Raw genomic sequence first — 22,609 nt, 5'->3', positions numbered from 1 at the left:
ATGAATGTGTTGGTAATTATAATCTTATGGTTTGACTGAATAGTGCAAAGTTAACAGTTTGACTGTTATTTAGTTTTTAATGCACTGTATGAAAGTCAGATATGAAGGTACTACAGTAGCAAAACTCGAGAGCTTGTTGATCTGAATGTGAGAACTTGTCATATTCAAATTCTTATTTGTAAGTTGAAATTTAGAATAGTTCAGAGTAATAATATCGCTGTACCGGAGCAGCTGTGAAACAGTTGTGACATGCTTTGATATCACCACCAACCAGTCACGTGGTTCATCGAGCTATCAATAAGTACTAACAAATCACACTGTCAATATGTTTGAATGGGATTAATTGGGACAGACGGCACTTTCACTATATTTGCAGCAATTTCTAGCAATTATTAACAATGAAATGTGACCATACACTGTAAAACCCGACAAGTTAACTTAACTCAAACCGTTTGAGTAAACCGATAGCCTTGATTTAAACCCTGTAAGTTTTAAAACTTTGCATTCAAGTAATTAAGTGATTAACTAAGTGCTGATTGAGAATTAGTGATGAACAGCTGCTGTTAACAAACAGAATCACTGAAGAAAAGAGAAACACAAGAACTACTACAACTGACTTCAGACACAGACTTAGATTAAATCAACTGAAATAAAATACATGAAATCTCTCAAGATCTGATTAAACAACCCCACAAACAGCATCACCAGCTCCACTTATTAATAACCAGACTGACTTTATTTCTGTCAGACGTCTACAGAAGATCTTATTGAGAATGAACTAAGGTTTAGATGTTGATTTATTGTTTCATTTGAAGTAACCATGTTAGAGATCAGTGTCTGCTTTAGTTGGGCTCTTGACCCTTGATTTCTGTCTTAGTTTTTTCTCTGGCTGTTATAACCGGGTGTTTCTAAAACACATTTGTTGTAACTCAAAAGCCCAGAAGAAAAGCCATCAGGTGCTAACCTGTACCTAGATGTAGGTTGTTTTACTTTATATTGGTGATGATAATCATCACTTATTGAGCTGCTAGGAGTCTAATCTCTGATGAAATAAGTGTTGTGTAATTTGATTTATTATGGTAAAAGTGATTCAAAAGCCAGTGGTTCTGTAATAAGCAGTTAATACAAAGACTTTCCAAACAGTGTGGTCTTCTACGGTGTCAAACAGTCACACAAAGACATCAATAATCAGAATATGAACCTCAACAATGGTGACCATAAAAAAATAAAATAAAAATGCTGCAGAGCATGCTGGGCGCCATGGATGAGTTTTTTACTACAATAGTACCCAGCATGCATTGCAGCATGTTTTTTTGTCACCATTGTTGAGGTTCATATTCTGATTATTGATGTCTGTGTTTGACCAGTTACTGGAATAGAAGAAAAATGTATGTGTACAAAATATTTATGAAGTCATTTTTATATTAACTATCACATAATCACTGGCTTTTAGTGTCATTTTTATTAGGTCTTCTTCTACTAATTACACATTTGTTTCATCAGAGATTAGACTCCGATTAGACCGATCAATATTTGTGAACAATAATGAACAATTATCATCACCTATATAAAGTATAACAACCTACACCTAGGTACAGGTTAACACCTGATGGCTTTTCTTCTGGGCTTTTGAGTTACAACAAATGTGTTTTAGAAACACACAGTTGTAACAGCCAAAGAAAAAACGAAGACAGAAATCAAGGGTCAAGAGCCCAACTAAAGCAAACACTGATCTCTAACATGGTTACTTCAAATGAAACAATAAATCAACATCTAAACCTTAGTTCATTCTCAATAAGATCTTCTGTAGACGTCTGACAGAAATAAAGTCAGTCTGGTTATTAATAAGTGGAGCTGGTGATGCTGTTTGTGGGGTTGTTTAATCAGATCTTGAGAGATTTCATGTATTTTATTTCAGTTGATTTCATCTAAGTCTGTCTGAAGTCAGTTGTAGTAGTTCTTGTGTTTCTCTTTTCTTCAGTGATTCTGTTTGTTAACAGCAGCTGTTCATCACTAATTCTCAATCAGCACTTAGTTAACCGCTTAATTACTTAATTGCAATGTATATCTTCTTTCAGTGAACTCAACTGAATTAAGTTCAGAGTACTCGTAACTGTTAGTTTTTTCAACTTAAACGGTTTAAGGCAATCGGTTTCCTCAAACGGTTTGAGTTAACATAACTTGTCAGGTTTGAGTGAGGCTGTATCTTAAGTCAGCTGTTGTTCCTTTCTCTCTTTTCTTCAGTGATTCTGTTTGTTAACAGCAGGTGTTCATCACTAAAGCTCAATTAATCACTTAATCACTTAATTGCAATGTAAATCTTCTTTCAGTGAACTCAACTGAATTAAGTTCAGAGTACTCATAACTGTTAGTTTTTTCAACTTAAATGGTTTAAGGCAATCGGTTTCCTCAAACGGTTTGAGTTAACATAACTTAAGGATATCTGTTTACTCAAACCGTTTGAGTTAAGTTTACTTGTCAGGTATTACAGTCAAGGCAATCGGTTTACTCAAACGATTTGAGTTAAGTTAACTTGTCGGGTTTTACAGTGTACCTTAAGTTTAACCTTTAACTAATAAAATAACTGTACATTTTAGCTCAGTTCTGTTTAGTTAATTTATAAATTATGGTAATTAATTAGAATAATCATGATACTAAATAATATGCGCAATAATTATGAACCATGAATGACCATTTAAAATATAACATTTTCTAATATGCTTATTATTTTTATTACAATAAGTGTAGAATTTAGGGTTAAAATAGAGAAAATGTTTTTAAATTCCAGTGCAAAGAGGAAAACTAGAGACATTTGGTGGCCAGAAAGATAATATTCATAGGTAATGCCATTGTTTAACCACTAGATGGTCTTATTGATGTTTAATAAATACAAATAGTTGCTCAAAACATTATTGCTGGTCATAACTGCTTATTCTTTAGGTTTTGCCTTTTAATGTACATTTAGACATTATCAAACACTTAAGTTTTTTTATGTTGCGTTTAAAAAGGTTAATTACAGACAAGCAAATTAGGAATTTAACCCAATGAAGAAGTTTAAATTCTTTTAACAAAACATACAAATAATACACTCTGGTACAGAGATATGTAGAGGGATATACATATGAAAGATGTTGCATTATTTGTCTAACAGATAATACCTGGATGACAAGATGAATCTAGCATCTTATGTGGATTCCCCTCATCTGTCTGTCTCTCTTTCAGATGAGGACGAGTGTGCGGTTTTTCCGAGTCTGTGTGATAATCATACTCAGTGTGTAACTACAGTTGGAAGTTACTACTGCCACCATGATGAAGGATTCAAAAAGAGCTTCATGTGAGCAGGTATGAGACATTTAATTAGAGATTTTGGCATAAACTTTAATCCAGAAATAATTAAAAATATATTGTAAAAGCGTTTGATAATATTTCAGTGCACCGTCTGGCTTAATTTATTATTAAATAATCTCTAAAACAATAATTCACACCATCGTTCCCTCCTGTCAGGTATAAACAAGTGTCCTGATAATGAATATTCTGGATATGGTGGAGTTATGTTTGATACCTCAACTGGCAATTAAAGGGAATATGCCTATATCACTTTCATTTGTCATGTGTTAAAAGATAGCAGTTTGGACTGTATGATGCAGCACTGATGCCAACACTGACGTCATATCAGATGAGCTTCAGAAACATACAATGTGTGTCTTTGTATGAGCAACTGTGTTAAAATGACATTAACAGAGAATGTTCTCCCTTCTTCCCTCACGGTCTGTAGAGTCCACCCACTAAACACTGACTGATACTGTCAGACTCTCTTTGTACTTGTGATGGTTGTGCGTCCCTTGTGTGAGAAAGTCTAACCACGCCCCCTAGTGGCACGTAGCATGCGTAGCTCAGTTAGGAGCAGACATTTTAACTTAACAGCAGCAGGTTACAAATCAGGCTGGCTGCACTGTTTATTCGACTGTTGTTTATGTTTTTCCTGTGTGTAAATGATTACGGGTGAGTTTATACATACATACATACATACATACATACATACATATATACACACACACATATATATATATATATATATATATATATATATATATATATATATATATATATATGTATGTATGTATGTATGTATGTATGTATATATATATATATATATATATATATATATATATATATATATATATATATATATATATATATATATATATATATATATATGTATATATACAGTACAGACAGAAGTTTGGAAACATTACTATTTTTAATGTTTTTGAAAGAAGTTTCTTCTGCTCATCAAGCCTGCATTTATTTGATCAAACATACAGAAAAAAAATTAGTATTGTGATATATTATTACAATTTAAAATAATTGTTTTAAAATGTATTATACTTTAAATTATAATTTATTTCTGTGATGCAAAGCTGAATTTTTCGGATCATTATCACATGATCCTTTAGAAATCATTCTAATATGATGATTCATTATCAAAGTTCTAAGAAACAGTTCTGCTGCTTAATATTTTTTCAGAACATGTGAGACTTTTTTAGGATACTTTGATGAAAAAAAAAAAGAAAAGAAAGAAGCTATGTTTTTAAAATATTAATATTTTGTAATAACAATATACACTACTGGTCAGTAATTTGGGGTCAGTAATTTTTTTTCTTTCTTCTTTTTAAATAAAATCAATACTTGTATTCAGCAAGGATGTTTTAAATTGATAAAACGTGATAGTAAAGAAAATATATTATTAGAATATATATAATTAGAATTTGTATTTTTATTTTTAATAAATGCAGTTGTTTTTAACCTTTTATTGATCAAATATATCAGACAGCAGAACTGTTTCCAACACTCATAATAAATCAGAATATTAGAATGATTTCTAAATGATCATGTGATCGACTGATGTTACATGTGACACTGAAGACTGGAGGAATGATGCTGAAAATTCAGCTTTGCGTCACAGGAATACATTTTTAAAAGTATATTCAAATAGAAAACCATTATTTTAAGTTGTAATAATATATCACAATATCATTGTTTTTTCTGTATTTCTGATAAAATAAATGCAGGCTTGATGAACAAAAGAAACTTCTCGATCGTATTTTAAACTGCGTCACAGACGAAAGTGAAACTGAAAGTGATATTGAAAGTGAAAGCAAAAGCATTTGTATGGGGCATTAAGCGTGCTAATAAGTGTATTTCTAGTATAGTACAAATGATTATGTTTACTTCCTAGTTATATTACCCTGTTTGTTCATTATTGTTGGAAATGTCAAACTGACGACGTTGCTTAGTTCCCGCTCTTAATAGAGCACATGCAACGATCGGTCATTCTGCTTGTCATTGTTTATTCATTATTATATAATCGGCAAATAATGTATGTTAATTAATCTATTACTGAATGACTGAATGTCTGTGTCATTTACTGATATATATATATATATTACTGTTGTCTTTGTATTTCTTCTGTTTATAGACCACATTTGTGTGAAGTAACATATTCAACCAGTCTATGATTAAAAACAGTTAAATTGGGATCCTCTCTCCTGTTTCTCTAACCGGAAACACACACCACCATCTTGGCTGCACTACACATGAACCTACTGAGCGTCCCATGTTCGTATACCTTGTTTGTTCTGAACAGTTAAACTGAGAACTGTTCTTCAGAAAAATCTTTAAGGTCCTGCAGATTCTTCAGTTTTACAGCATCTTTGCATATTTGAACCCTTTCCAGCAGTGACTGTATGATTTTGAGAAACATCTTATCACACTGAGGACATTTGAGGGACTCAAACACAACTATTTAAAAAGATTCAAACATTCACTGATGCTCCAGAAGGAAACAAGATGCATTAAGAGCTGGGGGTGAAAACTTTTGAACACGATGAAGATGGCCAAATTTGTCTTACTTAGTAGAAATATTTTTTTTTTCCATTTAGTTCTGCCCTTCGTAAGCAACAGAAGATACTTGAATGTTTCCCGGTACACAAATTAAGTGCAATTTACCTTGATCTTCAAATTCCAAAAGCTTGGATCTCAAAATCATACAGTCACTGCTGGAAAGGTTTAAAGTATGATGCTGGAAAACTGAAGAATCTGCAGGAGCTTAAAGATTTTTCTGAAGAACGCTGCTCAGTTTAACTGTTCAGAACAAACAAGGGACTCATGCACAACCATCACAAAACAGAAAGACAGTCGAGGATCATCAGGTAACAGCACACAGTACTAACAACCAATATTTTAATAATTTCAGCAATTTTCTTTGTGTTGTAAACTAAATGTAAACATATTTTATGTTCAATATCTTACTCAGGACAGTACTAAAAAAAAAATTACATGCATTTAGTATGATCTCTCTTATTTTGTTAAAATTATTCACATTTTCTCTGATTCTGCAAGGGTTTTCCAGACTTTCCCGTGCCACTGTAAGTGGTGTATCATCAACAAATGGTTTACACGTCATTTATGGTTTTGTGTTTGACATGTGACTTGGGGAAGTGCAAGTTAATGGAAATATGCCCTCGTTCCTCTTAGATGACAACAGCAGTTCGTCTGATGAAGCAACGGCCTCGACCTCAAAAGAGCAGCAGAAGACCAAGAGTTTCTCCTGCGTCACCTGCGGGAGGACCTTCAGCAAACAGGGCAATTTAGCACGACACCAGAGAAAACACACAGAACAGAAAGACTTCACCTGTAAGACCTGCAACGTCAGCTTCCCTTCCCTAAAAGACAGAAGAGCTCATGTAAAAGAGCACAAGGTGAAGAAGGAGTTTCGCTGTGAGCAGTGCGGGAAGGTTTCCTTCACTTCGGGGAATCTGAAGATCCACATGAAGACACACACCGGCGAAAAACCCTTCCACTGCAGCGAGTGCGACAAGTATTTCAGCACCAAACAATCTCTAATGGTTCACAAGCGAATCCACACAGGGGAGAAGCCATACAAGTGTGGTTCATGTGAGGAAATATGGAAATCATTGCTGAATGTTTAATAAATTGCATGCAACAATGTGATTACTTGGACATTCTGCTTTGGCCATTATCACTATTATTAGATAATTAGCAAATATAGGAAGAACTTCATATATTATAAGTTAATAATCTAATAGTCATGCTGGATGTTATTTCTCCTTCTTAAATCAGCTGAGGTTGAATCATTTCTACTCGGGAGGAGGAGGACACCTTGTGGCTGAGGTATATCTCACACTGTGGCCAGGAAAGCAGTCGAGAAGGAGGTGAAGTCTCTAGACATGAGGAGCAATGCATCGGAGCGTACCGAAATGTTTTCTAGTTTTTAGGACCTTATGGCCCTCCATGGAAGTGGTCTTTCATGCGGAACACGTGACTGAAGAAGTAGAAGTAGAGGTAGTGAAGACTTTCGGTTCGTGAAGAGGGATTTTCTTTGGAGATTTAACACATCTCTTAAGACGAGTCTTGAAAAAGCATCAAACACACATAAACACTAGCTGTTCGCGGTTTCCTGACATGGAGCTCAAATGGGCTCTTCTCTTGGGTGAGTAGATGTTGTTTCACTCTATTTATATTTGTGACTAAATGTGGATTGGTAGTCAGACTTCTGGGAATATAGACAGAGACCGTTACGAAAATTAACCTATGAAAAGCTATAGTAAAACCACATTTACCATGTTTTTGCTACACTGACCATAGTGTATGTGTCGTAAAAAGTGTGATTATACAAATGATAACCAATACGCGGAAAAACCACGGTTACTACACTTTTACTATGATAAAACCCTGGTTAATTCTCGTGAGAGTGTTGATGTTTACAGCGCAGTCGGAGCTCGACGCTTCTCGTTGTTGATCTGTGAGTGTGGAGATTCTTTACTTTGCGCTTTGATATTCAGATTTATTTTGGCTATAAATACGCAGTGCGCTGTCATAGAGATGCAAATAATACCGAATATCAATCTGCATGATTTGTGAATTCACACTTAGAGGAGTGAGACCGGTGTAATCTTCACCAGCTTGATCCGTGAATGTTTGTCTGTAAACCCCTTGTTATATCCGCCAGTAAGAAAGGCGTTCTTCACGTTTAGCGTCTATTACCATTAAACCAGACTGCTGGAATAACAGAACATGTTTCAGCTCGAGCTCCATTGGTGAAAACTTTCAGAATAGCATTTTATCGCGTGGCCGTGTTTCTCTTTGCTCTCTGCTCCAATGAATAACGGTTTCCAATTTATTAGGGAAATTAACTTCAGTTAACCATCCCGTTTCATTATAGTCATGGTCAAAAAAAAAAAAAAAAAAAAAAAAAAAATTGTTGCTAGGTGTTTTTTGAAGAAGTTGCTCAATAAAGCAGCAAAATTGGCAACACTGGTGTGGAGGACATTAAAGCAGAAGCACAGGTGTATGTTTTACAAAATATTGGTTGAATTTATAACATTCCTCTCATTATAATGCAGTTTACCTGCAGATCGCATGCACATTCAGTGATGTTGAGCTTTATGTGAATGATGTAAAATAATTGTAAAAATTAATTGTTAAAAATAAGTGTATTTTTTTCCATTCTCTACTCAGGTCTTTTTCTCCCGTCATGCAGTGGATGTGGCACTGGATATATATCTCATGAACAGAAATGTGTTGGTAATGTGACTCTGTGGTTTAAAAGTTCCTGTATGTTTTAATCAGAAGGAGGAGGTTGTGTAACTGTGATTCCAGTCATTACATTCTTTCTTCCTGACGGCTGTCTGTTTCAGATGAGGATGAGTGTGCTGTCTTCCCCGTCCTGTGTGGAGATCACGCTCAGTGTGTGAATACAGAGGGAAGTTACTACTGCAGATGTCATGAAGGGTTCGAAATGAGCTTAACAGGACCGTGTAAAGGTACAAGAGGATTGTGGAATTTAGGACTTAAATCATTTACAAAATGTAAAATGATTTTATTATAAGAGACAGTATCTGCTCATGATGTTGTCTTTATATGAACGCTTAAGCTTCTAAACTAGTTAAATCATTTTTTCTCTCTCTCTCAGACATCAATGAGTGTAAAGATGCTCCAGATGTGTGTGGCACAAACAGCAGCTGCTACAATCATCACGGAGGATACAGCTGCAGATGTGACCAGGGTTACAGTAATTATGGCCACAACCAGTCAAAATGTATCGGTGAGACGTCTAGCATTATTTGCTTTATTTTAAATGCACAGATTAATTTTTTAGGTTGGTCTATTTATCACACAGAAGCTGCTGAGAAGCTTATAGAAGATAATCAGTGTGTTTTCATCCTCAACTATTTGAATGTTATATTATTTTTCCTGTTGTTGTGCACAGAAATGGACTGCAATCAGTTTGGACCCTTGTCTGTAGACCACACGCCGGAGAAGGTAGAATCTGTATATCTGCTTATGATTATTTTTATTATGGTCAGACTCAAATGCACTGATTTCTGTGTGTCGTCTTCTAGTTGAAGCAGTTGATGTCACTGTTGAAGAAGAGCTGTGAATCTCTGAATGATCCACATAGAGAACATTTGACTGGAGAGGAGCTACTGCAGGTGAAACACTCACTGCACGATATATATTCACACAGTAGTTTGTGATCATGCACTCACACAGTGGTGATTAATTTCACAGAACGTGTTCAATTCCACTGATGAGCTGCTGTCTGAAGGAACCATCGCTGACGGTGAGACACTGAATCAGTTTCTGGATGCGGTGGAGAACAGCATGCGTCTGATCGGACCTCAGCTGAAACAGCCAGTGACCAGGATGGAGACACACAACACCTGTGAGAAACCACACACATTTCAGTTTAGACACAATCTCACGCTGGTACTGCATAGAAATACTGAAAATAAGGCAATTAGATTTAACTGTGTGTGTTTAAGACTGAAAGTAGTTGTTCTTCATGATGTGAATCACAGTTGCTGAGGTTGCAGTCATGCGGGGTCAGACTCCGCCCAGTGGGCGTGTCACTCTGAGCACGGACTCCGCCCTCTTCAGTGCCAGCTGGGAAACAGTTGTAGGGGAATCATATCCAGGTACAAACAAACATGTGCATATAAATGTGTTACTGAAACCATCAGCACTTTACTGACGATATGTAAATGTGGTTTTCCTTTAGGTTTTGTGTTTGCAGCTCTGGTCAGTTATAAAGATCTGAACTCATCCAGTGATCTGCTCCATACAATTAGCAGAGAGAGACCAGATGATGAAGAGAGAGGCGTCAGTTATCAACTCAACTCTAAAGTGGTGACAGCCGTCGTCAGTAATGCAGAAACCAAGCAGCTGTCAGAGCCGGTGATGCTCATCTTTACACACGAGGAGGTGAAGATAATGACAGATCAGCTCATGACCAGCACAAGATCTCATGGAGACACACACCGATTCTCATGAAGAAGATCAAACGTTCATGTTTTCCTCCCCTTTTATAACTTCAAATTATTCTGTTATGTCTTCTTCAGGAGAGGGCGGAGTCTAGGGGTGTGGCTTACTCCTGTGTGTACTGGGATGCAGATGAGCAGGCGTGGTCTGGGCAGGGCTGCGAGGGGGCGGAGTCTAACAGCACTCAGACAGTATGTTACTGGTCTCATTTCAGTAGTTTCGCTGTGCTCATGGCTCTCTATCCTCTCCAGGTACATCTGTGAACCAGAACAACTTGGATTTAACATTTAATTCAGATCTTTAATATGAAATGATGATTTTTCCCTCTTCCTCTCCTCCAGGACTCGTTTGAGTTGGTGTTGATCACTCGAGTGGGTTTAGTTCTGTCTCTGGTCTGTTTGTCTCTCTGTATCCTCACGTTCAAGTTCTGCCGCTCCATCCAAGGAACCCGAACCAGCATTCATCTCCATCTGAGCATCTCTCTCTTCATCGCAGACCTCGTCTTCCTCTGTGGGATCTCCAGCACTCACAATCAGGTGTGTTTGAATGCAGATTTCACAGCAAACAGGGAACGTTCTCCAAACGTAGGCTAATGTTCTGGCAAGGTTCTTTCAAAGTTATGAATACAAATTATTTTAATATATTTAATAATGTTCTCTAAAGATTAGCACAAAAACATATTTAATGATACATCTCTCATGGATGGAACATTTAGAGATTCAAAATTAACATTGCTAAAATGTCTGCAAAATGAAAAATTACAAACAGAACTAATAAAAACAGAATTCAAATTTCAATATTTTATTCAGAATACAACATAGATGACATATCAAATGTTTAAACTGAGAAAATGTAACTTTTTAAGGGAAAAATAAGTTGATTTAAAATTTTGTGGCATCAACACATCTTAAAAGAGTTGGGACAAGGCCATGTTTACAACTGTGTGGCATCCTCTCTTCTTTTTATAACGGTCTGCAAACGTCTGGGGACTGAGGAGACAAGTCGGTCAAGTTTAGGAATAGGAATATTGTCCCATTCTTGTCTAATACAGGCTTCTAGTTGCTCACCTGTCTTAAGCACTATTCGGACGGGACTAGTTTTCTAAACTACGTTTGAGTTTCGATTCTTAACACCTGACGTCTGTGATTTTCATGTACCAATTCGGACGGGACTAACATCTCCGTGTTTATTACAGAGGTGGGAGGGTCTGATTTGTGCATCTGGGCGTCACAGAGATCACGTGCTCTGTATGCGTGCATTTAATTCATTCAGAATGATTGCCATTAGTATTACACAATAAATACTAAATGGTTAGTATAGCAAAACCATGTTAATGTGTGGTTCCATTAGTTTAACTTGTTTTCCTTTTTTTTTTATTAAATGTAATTAAAACATTATGTAACTGAGTACATAAATGAACGTGAGTAATCTTACCTGATGCTGATATTACAATTGACGGTATTAACATTTTACGCGATCTTGCTCTTGATTTTATTATTTGTATTATTTTTTTATTATTATTTATTTGCCGCTAAGCAAATATATAAAACATCCCCGCGGTAAGAGCATCTACGGTAATTCACGTTGGCCAAAACACACAAGGAAACGCGCTGTGAAATAAAATATCACCGGCAATCACAGACATTCGCATTCGGACGGGATTAGTTTTCTCAGAGGATCACTGAGTTTGCTGAAAAACAGTAGGTAATTTGCTCTGGAATTATCACAGAGGTTGTGTGAGAAAAACACAGACGTGGCAGATTCGGACGGGATTAAAATCACCAAGTACGTCTTTGAAACACAGATTTCTCTAACGACCCCCTGTAAAACTAGTCCCGTCCAAATAGGGCTTTAGATCTTCTTTGTCGCATCTTCCTCTTTATGATGCACCAAATTTTTTCCATGGGTGAAAGATCTGGACTGCAGTCTGGCCATTTCAGTACCTGGATCCTTCTTCTACACAGTCATGATGTTGTAATTGATGCATTATGTGGTCTGGCATTGTCATGTTTAGGGCTGGGACAAACGATTATTTTTTAAACGATTAATCTAGCGATAATTTTTTCGATGCATCGATTAATCTAACGATTAATTTTTTTCAGACCGATTAGATTTCGATTATCTCCCCATTAATTGACTACTAACAATTTATACATGTTGATTTACATATCTGAATGAAAAAAACATTAATTCCTTAACATTGCAATATATGTTTATTGCTCTAAAATTACAAAATAAAAGACTGACTAAGAATACATTACTTTGCACTTGTATAGAGATAGCATTCAATAAAACCTTGAAGCCTTGAAAACACATAGCTTACTGAAACAAGCTTACTGAACACATAGGGCCTAGCTTACTGAAAAAAAGTTCTTCTTTCATATGAAAATAACAACAACTTGATGTCTAGCATTCAATAAAAAAGGTCACCCAAAATACTTGTTTAGAACAATTGAAAGAATACAGTAACCAGTGTAAACTTGAGGAAGCTAATACAGAGAGTGCTTAAAAAATGAACAGTGGGAGCCAGCAGCCTGTCATGGAGGAAAAAAAAATCTCTGAATGCTCCACGTGAAACTTAAGCATTCCGCCCTTTTTCTATCGTGTCTAATGATTTTGGTTAATATGTACAAAGTGTCATGATTCTGCCCTCGTGTCCTTGATTTTTCCTAGTCTTGAGGCAGGATCATGACAGACCCGTGTTTTGTGTACAAGCACATGGCCTTGCCTTTGGGCCATGTGCTTGTGTTGTCTCGTTCCCTTGCCCCCCCCCCCCCCCCCCCTTGTTAACCTAGTCGTGTCGTGATTGCTATCTGTGCCACCTGTCGTGTCTTAATTGTTCCCCTATTTAGCTTTCCTAGTGTGCTCTGTCTTACGTCGGTTCATTGTGTTCCTCACCTGTGATTATTCCCTGGTAACCCCTTTGAGATATTGTGTCCTGTATAACCGTGAGTGTTTACTTGTAGTTAGTGTTCTCTAGTTTTGAGTCTTTGTTTATCTTGTCTAATCAGTCCTGTTTAGTTATTTTGTATCTGCCCTAGTCCTTGTTTTCCCCCTCGTGGGTTTTTGTTTTCCCTTTTTGTAAATAAACCCTTTTGTGTTGAGAATCCTGTCTACACTTGAGTTCCTCCCTTACCAAACCCTGACAGAATGAACCGACCAAAAGGGAACTCAGCAGACAGGAGGCAATGCTGGATGTCATCAGCCAGGAAGCGGGATGGTTTTGAGGGCTCTCGCCTAGTGGTGTTCCGGGGGACCAGGGGAGGTCGCTCCGGAGCAAGCGGTCGAGAGGAGGAGCCACAGAGGTCCCCTCCACCTACCCACCTGCCAACGATTCCAGAGGGTCGTGTCCTGGCCGTGGCAACCCTGGGGGATCAGGCAAGTCCCCCCCAGAGTCCTGAGGCACCTCCCACTTCCTTCAGTCTCCCCAACAAGCGAGGGAGACGGTTTTCGTGGGAGTCAGCCTCGGAATCGTCGGCGTCAGAGTCTGCCCTGCCCGAGACCGAACTTCCCCAACCCGTGTCTGTCCCAGCGGTGACCTCTGCACCGCGGCCTAGAAGGAAGAGGAGGAAGAAGGGGTCTCCCGGTCCTGCAACTCTGTCGCCTCCTGCAGCGGTGAGCGTGCCCGAGCCAGCAGCGGTGAGCGTGCCCGAGCCAGCAGCGGTGAGAGCTGGCGTGCCCGTGCCAGCAGCGGTGAGAGCTGGCGTGCCCGTGCCAGCAGCGGTGAGAGCTGGCGTGCCCGTGCCAGCAGCGGTGAGCGCTGGCGTGCCCGAGCCAGCAGCGGTGAGTGTGCCCGAGCCAGCAGCGGTGAGCGTGCCCGAGCCGGCAAAGAAGAGAGCTGTATGCAAGTCTGCAGTCGTGAGAGCGGAGGAGAGTGCCGCGGCCGACTCTGCAGCAAAGACTCTAGTACAGTCTGTCTCATCTCGTAAGGAGATGCCAATTATCCTAGCTGCTAAAGCCTTTTCAGATTATTTGTCTAGTCTTGTCCGGATCCTAGAAGTCCCCGTCAGTCCTGTCTTGTCCCCAGACCCTGTCCCCAGAAATCCCGAGTGTCCTGCCGTTGTCTCCCCGTGTCCCGTAGATGTCGTCTCCCTGAGTCCAGCTGTCGTCTCCCCGTGTCCAGCTGTCGTCTCCCCGCGTCCCGTGAGTGTTGCCCCGTGTCCTGCTGATGTAGTCATGTGTCCTGTTGATGTGGCCCCGTATCCCGTTAATGTTGCCCCGTGTCCCGTAGGTGTCCCGTGTCCTGTTGTCCCCCCGTGTCCAGTAGATGTTGACCCCCCATGTCCAGCTGTCGTCTCCCCGCGTCCCGTAAGTCTTGCCCTGCGTCCCGTAAGTGTTGCCCCGCGTCCCTTGTCTGCTCCTGTCATGTCCCCTGTCAGTTGTCCCGAGACCCCTCCCCGCCCCTCACCACCCAGACCTGCCCGTACCCCCCGTCGTCAGCGTTCGTCCTGTCCTCCTAAGATTCCTACCCCACCCACCCGCCCTGGTCTGTCCCCCATGAACTTTGTGGTCCCGCCCCCTCCCCTTCCCTTTTTGTTTTTTTTGATTTGTCACCCTAACCCTGCCGTTGTGTACTCATGTTTGCCTTTGTTGTTATTTGTCATGTCTTGTTGGTTTGTGTCTGTGTCCCAGTCTGTCATGTCAGTCATGTCCTGTGTTTGATGTTCCCTTGAGGAGCGTCTGGAAGCCGCTCCTTAAGGGAGGGGTTCTGTCATGATTCTGCCCTCGTGTCCTTGATTTTTCCTAGTCTTGAGGCAGGATCATGACAGACCCGTGTTTTGTGTACAAGCACATGGCCTTGCCTTTGGGCCATGTGCTTGTGTTGTCTCGTTCCCTTGCCCCGCCCCCCTTGTTAACCTAGTCGTGTCGTGATTGCTATCTGTGCCACCTGTCGTGTCTTAATTGTTCCCCTATTTAGCTTTCCTAGTGTGCTCTGTCTTACGTCGGTTCATTGTGTTCCTCACCTGTGATTATTCCCTGGTAACCCCTTTGAGATATTGTGTCCTGTATAACCGTGAGTGTTTACTTGTAGTTAGTGTTCTCTAGTTTTGAGTCTTTGTTTATCTTGTCTAATCAGTCCTGTTTAGTTATTCTGTATCTGCCCTAGTCCTTGTTTTCCCCCTCGTGGGTTTTTGTTTTCCCTTTTTGTAAATAAACCCTTTTGTGTTGAGAATCCTGTCTGCACTTGAGTTCCTCCCTTACCAAACCCTGACACAAAGGAGGTAGAGAGAGTGAGAGAGAGAGAGAGAGAGAGAGCGAGCAAGACAGCGCTCGTGTAGTTTGAAGACTGTGAGTGCGCGAGCGCGCGTGAAACTTTGGTGTTTCGCCCTTTTTCTATCGTGTTTAATGATTTTGATTACTATGCACAAGGGAGAGAGAGAGCAAGAAGCGCTCGGGTTGTTTGAAGACTGTGAGTGCGCGCGCACCCGGGGCTCTCTCTCGTACGCGTCCTGTCATTCTACATCACTCACCGATCAAATATGGGTTTGACAGCCGCCAAAAAAAAGATCAATGCAGAAAAACCCCTGGATTGGTTGTATAACGTTGGACAGAATGTTGATCCGGCCATCGCGTATATTCAGCGCACATAAGGTAAACGTTTTGCAAACATTTTTTAGAGAGATAAAAACAGGTCGACGAATCAATGCGCATATTTTGCGTCAACTTATTTTTTGCGTCGATGTCATCGATGACCTCAACGCGTTCTCCCAGCCCTAGTCATGTTGGAAAATGCAAGGTCTTCCCTGAAAGAGACGACGTCTGGATGGGAGCATATGTTGTTCTAGAACTTGGATATACCTTTCAGCATTGATGGTGCCTTTCCAGATGTGTGAGCTGCCCATGCCACACGCACTCATGCAACCCCATACCATCAGAGATGCAGGCTTCTGAACTGAGCGCTGATAACAACTTGGGTTGTCCTTGTCCTCTTTAGTCTGGATGACATGGCGTCCCAGTTTTCCATAAAGAACTTAAAATTTTGATTCGTCTGACCACAGAACAGTTTTCCACTTTGCCACAGTCCATTTTAAATGAGCCTTGGCCCAGAGAAAATGCCTGCACTTCTGGATCATGTTTAGATATGGCTTCTTTCTTGACCTATAGAATTTATGCACAGAGATTGTTCCAGATTCTCTGAATCTTTGGATGATATTATGCACTGTAGATGATGATAACTTCAAACTCTTTGCAATTTTTCTCTGAGAAACTCCTTTCTGATATTGCTCCATTATTTTTCGCACAGCATTGGGGGAATTGGTGATCCTCTGCCCATCTTGACTTCTGATAGACACTGCCACTCTGCCAATCATGTTGCCAATTGACTTAATAAGTTGCAAATTGGTCCTCCAGATGTTCCTTATATGTACATTTAACTTTTCCAGCCTCTTATTGCTTCCTGTCACAACTTTTTTGGAATGTGTAGCTCTAATAAAATCCAAAATGAGCCAATATTTGGCATGACATTTCTAAATGTCTCACTTTCAACATTTGATATGTTATCTATATTCTATTGTGAATAAAATTCACAATGTTTATGAGATTTGTAAATTATTCCATTAATTTTTTTTACGCACAATTTCTACAGTGTCCCAACTTTTTTGGAATCGAGTTTGTATAACATTCACCAAATGTAAACATTTAAAATTGTACATTTTTTTAAACATTCAGAGAACATTCAGAAATTATATTTTCAGAACTTAATGGGAACATTAGCAAAACATTATTATACCATTTTTGTTAGCAAGGGACAATTTTTAGATGCTTAAATCACACTTAAAATTTATAACTATAATATATAATTAAAGTTGCGAGCAGCAATGAAAGGGCCCTTGCACCCGGGCTCCCGGGCTCACCGCCAGGTTCAAGTTTTCAATTCAATTCAATTCAATTCAAGTTTATTTGTATAGCGCTTTTAACAATACAAATCATTACAAAGCAACTTTACAGAAAATTACATTTCTACAATATTTAGTAGTAGCTTATAAGTGATAACTTTCAGTTTGTGCACGTTTGACAGAATTTTTCAGAAAAAAATAATACTAGACATAGTCAGCCGGACGATGAACATTATTAACAGCAGTTATTATATGATGCAGTCACACTTGTAGCAATATTTGTTAGTTCTGTTTGTTGATTAAGGGTTAGCATCATCTGAGGTCCTCTGAGAGTCAGCATCATCTCTTCTCATGTGTTCTGGATCCAGACTGGAGCTTGTGTAAATCCTAGTTACCAAAACAGAGAAACACATAGAGACATCATTAGCATAGCTGCTGATCCAACAAAGTAAAATTAATTAGTTTAACCCAAGCTAAAGAATAAGAATGCACATTTGATCAGATACAACTGCAGTCACAAATTATGAGATACATTATCTGAATGCTTGGAGAAAGAGATGCGTTTTTAATCTAGATTTAAACAGAGAGAGTGTGTCTGAACCCTGAAGATTATCAGGAAGGCTATTCCAGAGTTCAGGGGGCCTTAGTAAAACAATGAACAGTGAGCATTATGCATTATGAGCATATGTCATTTTTATGTGTCAATCTTTCTGCTGCCAGCTGGTTTTGAGTTTCATACATGTACATTGAAATGAAATTTCTATCAGTAGTTTGTTACTGCATAAAACATGTCACTTCCTGTTGCCAGCAGGTGGCGCTACCACTATAACTGAATATGGGCATGTAGATCTGTTCAGGGCAGGAGTCTTGTTGATCATGTGAAGTTTGGGGCAGATTTGTATGTCTGAGTTACAGCAACTTCCTTTTTCATGGCGAAACATCGAAATTAGTAAGGCTCTTTAACGAAAACTCAAGATCTTTGCAATTTAACATCGCAAAGGCCTTTAGATTACACTGACCAACTTTGGAGTACAACCCATGAAAATGGCATAAACGACACAAATTTTGCTGATAATTTTCTTTGGAGGTATTGGTGCGTTACATGTGTACCGATTTTCGCAGACCTACATGAAACGTAGCTTGAGGTGAACATCATTGAACGTGTATAGGTGGCGCTGTTGAGCCATTTTGCCACACCCGCCTCTGAAACCCATATCAGATGTAAATTTTCACCAGTTCTGAGGTGTATGCAAAGTTTCGTGACTTTTCAAGTATGATTAGGCTCTCAAAATGCGATTCATTCTTCATAATAATATTTTTATTAATAATAATAATAATAATAATAATAAACGGAGCAGATCCAAGAGGGTTCTGTCACCACCAGTGCTCGGGCCCTAATTGTACTATATAAACAGTATAAGTAGCTTCCATTGTGTGAATCAGTTGTTAACATGTAATCCACAAAAAAAGCATCTGTAATGTGATTTTGAGTAATCAGTTCCAGTAAGCCAACAGGAGCATGACCTGACGTGTGTTTTTCTCAGGTAGGGTGTGGGATTGTGGCCGGTCTGCTTCACTTCTTCTTCTTGTCTGTGTTCTGCTGGATGCTGCTGGAGGGGGTTCAGCTCTACCGGATGGTTGTGATGGTGTTTAACACCACATTAAAACACCTCTACATGTATCTGGTGGGATATGGAGCCCCTCTCGTCATTGTCATCATCTCTGCCATCACCTTCCCAGCGGGATACGGCACCAAACGACAGTGAGTTTGTGCCTCCAGTGCTGTTCAGCTGTAGAAGTGTGTCTAGAGTCACAAGGCATTATATATACCTCTGACTAGTTTCATCAGTAATTCATATTTGGGCTTCAGAAACTGTAAATACAAGAGCTGTAAATACAGCCAGTTTTTGACGTTCACAGAGTCATTCCAGTCTAGACATGTCATATTCACAACCTGTGCCTTCAGTGACTGTAAATGACAGAGTTAGATCTTATCAAGATTTACCAGTTATGAAAGTCTTGCAGTCTGACTGTGCTTTCTGTGGAAAGAGCACGATGAGGGTTATTATCATTATGAGTTCATCATCATTCACTACAGCTAAACCTTAAACATGAAACAATAATTAACTGAAATAATGTTCAATGTTAAACATTTGACTTTTATTTGAAGTCCATTTAAAATAAAAAGGACAAAAACAAAACAAAAAAAGCAAAAATTGTAAAATGAAAACATAAAAAGTAAAACTAATTTTAAAATATCAATAAAAACTATCAGTGACACTAAAATAACACTGGAGGTTATAAGTACTCTATGAAAGGGAAAGAGGAAGAGGGGTGAACTGGTGTGTGTTTGTGATCATGTGACTAATTGTCTTATCCTAATGTGTGTTGCAGCTGCTGGCTCTCTCTCGATCGCTCTTTTATCTTGAGCTTCTTCGTTCCCGTCTGCATTGTCGTGATCCTCAATGGTTTTGTCTTCATCATCACCATCTGGAAACTGGCCAAAAAGTTCTCCAGCCTCAATCCAGACCTCTCCAGTCTCAAGCAGATCAGGTGCGTGATCTCAAACAGATTCAGTCATAGATTCAGTCTTGATGTTTGTGCATCAGTGGTTCTGATGAATTATATTTGGTGTGTAGGAGCTTTACGATGACCGCTGTGGCTCAGTTGTGTATTCTTGGAGGAACCTGGATCTTCGGCTTCTTCCTCTTCCAGGAGAAAGGGACTGAAGTCATGTTGTACCTCTTCATCATCCTCAACAGCCTCCAGGGGGCGCTCATCTTCATCATGCACTGCCTGCTGTCCAAACTGGTATTTAGACACGTTTAACATGATCAGAAACCACAACACTGAACACTGAATGTTGGGCAACAGTGGCTTGTTTTAAACAAAACATCTGACAAGATATCAATGGTTTAAAGTAGTTGTTCACTTAAAAATAAAGAACTTTTCTTAATCATAGCATTGTAAATATGCCGATATTTGGCCTTTTTTTAAATTATCGGCATTAACCGATAATATTCCCTCTTTGGCCGATAAGTGTCACAAGCAGGTTTTATTAGTACAGTGGCGGGACATTTATATTAGCAGCACTAAGAAAGACAGCTTCTGAAGCACAAATGTAAGCATTATATCGGCCTTCCTGCTCTCTATGATATCGGCATCTGCCGTCAGAAAGTCCATATTGGTCAGCCACTCTTCTGAACGAATATGATGGGAGTGTTTCAGAAACACCATAATTTATTATTGAATCAAATATCATTAAGTTTGCCTGTTGTGTCACCCCCTTCAGGTCAGGACTGAGTATTACAATCTGTTCGTCCGAATGTGTCCACAGAAGAAGAAAGCCGAATACAGTACCATCAGCAGTCAGGTATATTAGAGTATCTGTGTGTGTGTGTGTGTGTATGTTTCACATTAAAGCAGCGTTTGTGGCTTCTGTTTCTTCATTCCTCCTTTGACTTTTACAGAAACCTCCACGGAGCGATAACAGCACAGTAGAGACACACATTTAAAGCGCTTGTCATGTGCTGATGGATTTTACAAACTTTTGAACACTTTTTTTATCACTTGAACACTTTCTGTGACAAATGAAGACGTTTCAGTTCAACAGAGAATCTGAAAACTGCTGTAAGGATACTGATAAGGAATCATCACATATTTGACTGGAGTCTGAGCTATAGGCCTGCCATGGGAAGATCTAAATTAGATCACGCCAATAAATGAACAAAGTATTGAATATTTTCTGTTTTCTGTTATGCATGTAGAAAATCTTACATTTTAGATTAAACAAAAGGCAGCTTGTTTAAAATGATGTTTTATTATGTTGAGGATGATCTTGTTTTGATTGTCACAAAACTGTATAAAGTCTATACAAACGACCCTCTAGAAATAATAGAAGTATGAGAAATGAAAGTGAAACAGTAGTTTGGTTTTAAACAGGATAGTTTATGTTGACTTTAAAATACATAAATTATATAGAAATGCTGTCATAATGTTGATGTATGATGTTTGTATACAAATATTGCCTGAATTTAATAAAAACAATTCTGTAATTATGCTGACAATCAAACTAAAACATCTTTACTGAGAAACAGTAATCTTGATTTTGAGCTCAAGCATTTCCAGCTTGTCTTTGTCATCTTTAATTTGAACAAGCAGCAGTTACCCTCTCAGTTACTCTTGTCAGAAAACATGTGGAGAAAGAGCTGGAGTCTCTCACACTGAGCAGGAGAATGAGACCTGCAGAAGGGAAAACTAGTGGAAACTTCTGGAAAGGGCTAAATAAACATTCAAGAGACAGACAGAGATGGACAGATACTCTTATACTCTGAGGGAAATAATGCATAAACATGATTACAGAAATGATTTCCTGAAATGGACTTCTCTGGATTAGTACATTGTTTCACTTTCATTTGCTGCCATTTGTTTCACACTCATCCGTCGCCCCACTTCAGGTCGGAGAAGAGGAACGCATATAAAGAAAAGACACAAACTCATGTTTTAACAACAAGTAGTGCATTAACAATCAGGTAAATGTGTATGTGCACTTCTGTTTTTGGACGACAAGCGTAATCTCCACAGGATGATGTGGGTAAAGATGTGCAGTGGTTTCCACATCCTGTGCATCATAAAAAAACAAAAACAAACGAAAAACAGAGATTCTCTGTGGTTGTTTATGTAATGAATCTCAAATGTATTTATTATTAAAGGGGTCATACAACATTGGTAAAAAGCACATTATTTGGTGTAATGCAATGTGTTTATGTGGTTTAAGATTAAAAACACTATTTTCCATATAATGTACATATTGTTTCTCCTCTATGCCCTGCCTTTCTGAAACACGATGTTTTTTTACAAAGCACATTGTTCTGAAAAGTGAGATGTGCTGTGATTGGCCAGCTATCCAGTGCGTTGTGATTGGCTGAATACCTCAAGCGTGTGACAGAAATGTTACACCCCTCACCACAGCGGTTTCCAATTCCAGTCCTCTCGCCCCAGCTCTGCATATGTTGCACATCTCTCTGTTAACACATCTGATTCAGATAATAAGAGAAGTGAGCTCGTGCATTAACTGTGAGCAGGCAAATCTGTTGGAGTCACCTCACTTCGGAAGATTAATTCACGGATTTGCGCTGCACAACATCTTCACACACGGACAAGTGTGACGTCATATACCTCTGTAAATAAATACAATTTAAATACACGTCTCACATACTTAAATTAAAATAAATTAAATGTATGCATTTAGCAGTCACTTTTATCCAAAGCGCCTTCCAGTGCATTCAGGCTATCAATTTTTAAAACATGTTCACTTCAAACTGGAATCATGGCGGAATTTCATGTGACGTCCATTCGCAGGGCACTTACGGTCAAATAGTACAAATGTTGTATGTGTTGAGAGGACCGGGAAACGCTTCCTTACCAGA

The 22,609-nt window shown here is 38.9% G+C and overlaps 1 protein-coding gene across 13 annotated transcripts in view; it reads left to right on the top strand.

Annotated features, from left to right (window-relative positions):
• The window catches only part of LOC128025116 (adhesion G protein-coupled receptor E5), a 61,076-nt gene that overhangs the window by 20,390 nt on the left and 18,077 nt on the right, over positions 1-22,609 (top strand). Inside the window, exons 3-16 of one of the 13 annotated variants that reach the window (XM_052612150.1) lie at positions 8,721-8,846; positions 8,996-9,127; positions 9,293-9,345; positions 9,426-9,515; positions 9,595-9,748; positions 9,885-10,001; positions 10,085-10,287; positions 10,425-10,595; positions 10,686-10,880; positions 18,725-18,942; positions 19,575-19,733; positions 19,820-19,991; positions 20,473-20,553; positions 20,651-21,910. The exons of 6 other annotated variants lie outside the window; for them this stretch is intronic. In XM_052612150.1, the coding sequence (XP_052468110.1) occupies positions 8,721-8,846; positions 8,996-9,127; positions 9,293-9,345; positions 9,426-9,515; positions 9,595-9,748; positions 9,885-10,001; positions 10,085-10,287; positions 10,425-10,595; positions 10,686-10,880; positions 18,725-18,942; positions 19,575-19,733; positions 19,820-19,991; positions 20,473-20,553; positions 20,651-20,695 (1,916 nt within the window). In that variant the 3' untranslated portion in view covers positions 20,696-21,910. Of the gene's footprint in view, positions 1-8,720; positions 8,847-8,995; positions 9,128-9,292; positions 9,346-9,425; positions 9,516-9,594; positions 9,749-9,884; positions 10,002-10,084; positions 10,288-10,424; positions 10,596-10,685; positions 10,881-18,724; positions 18,943-19,574; positions 19,734-19,819; positions 19,992-20,472; positions 20,554-20,650; positions 21,911-22,609 lie in introns of those variants that run through there. 6 more of the 13 variants (XM_052611268.1, XM_052611529.1, XM_052612019.1 and 3 more) reach the window with 6 other exon arrangements.

Source organism: Carassius gibelio, chromosome A1 (assembly GCF_023724105.1).
Source record: "Carassius gibelio isolate Cgi1373 ecotype wild population from Czech Republic chromosome A1, carGib1.2-hapl.c, whole genome shotgun sequence".
Classification (NCBI taxonomy): Eukaryota; Metazoa; Chordata; class Actinopteri; order Cypriniformes; family Cyprinidae; genus Carassius; species Carassius gibelio.
This window is presented reverse-complemented; position numbering and strand designations above follow the sequence as displayed.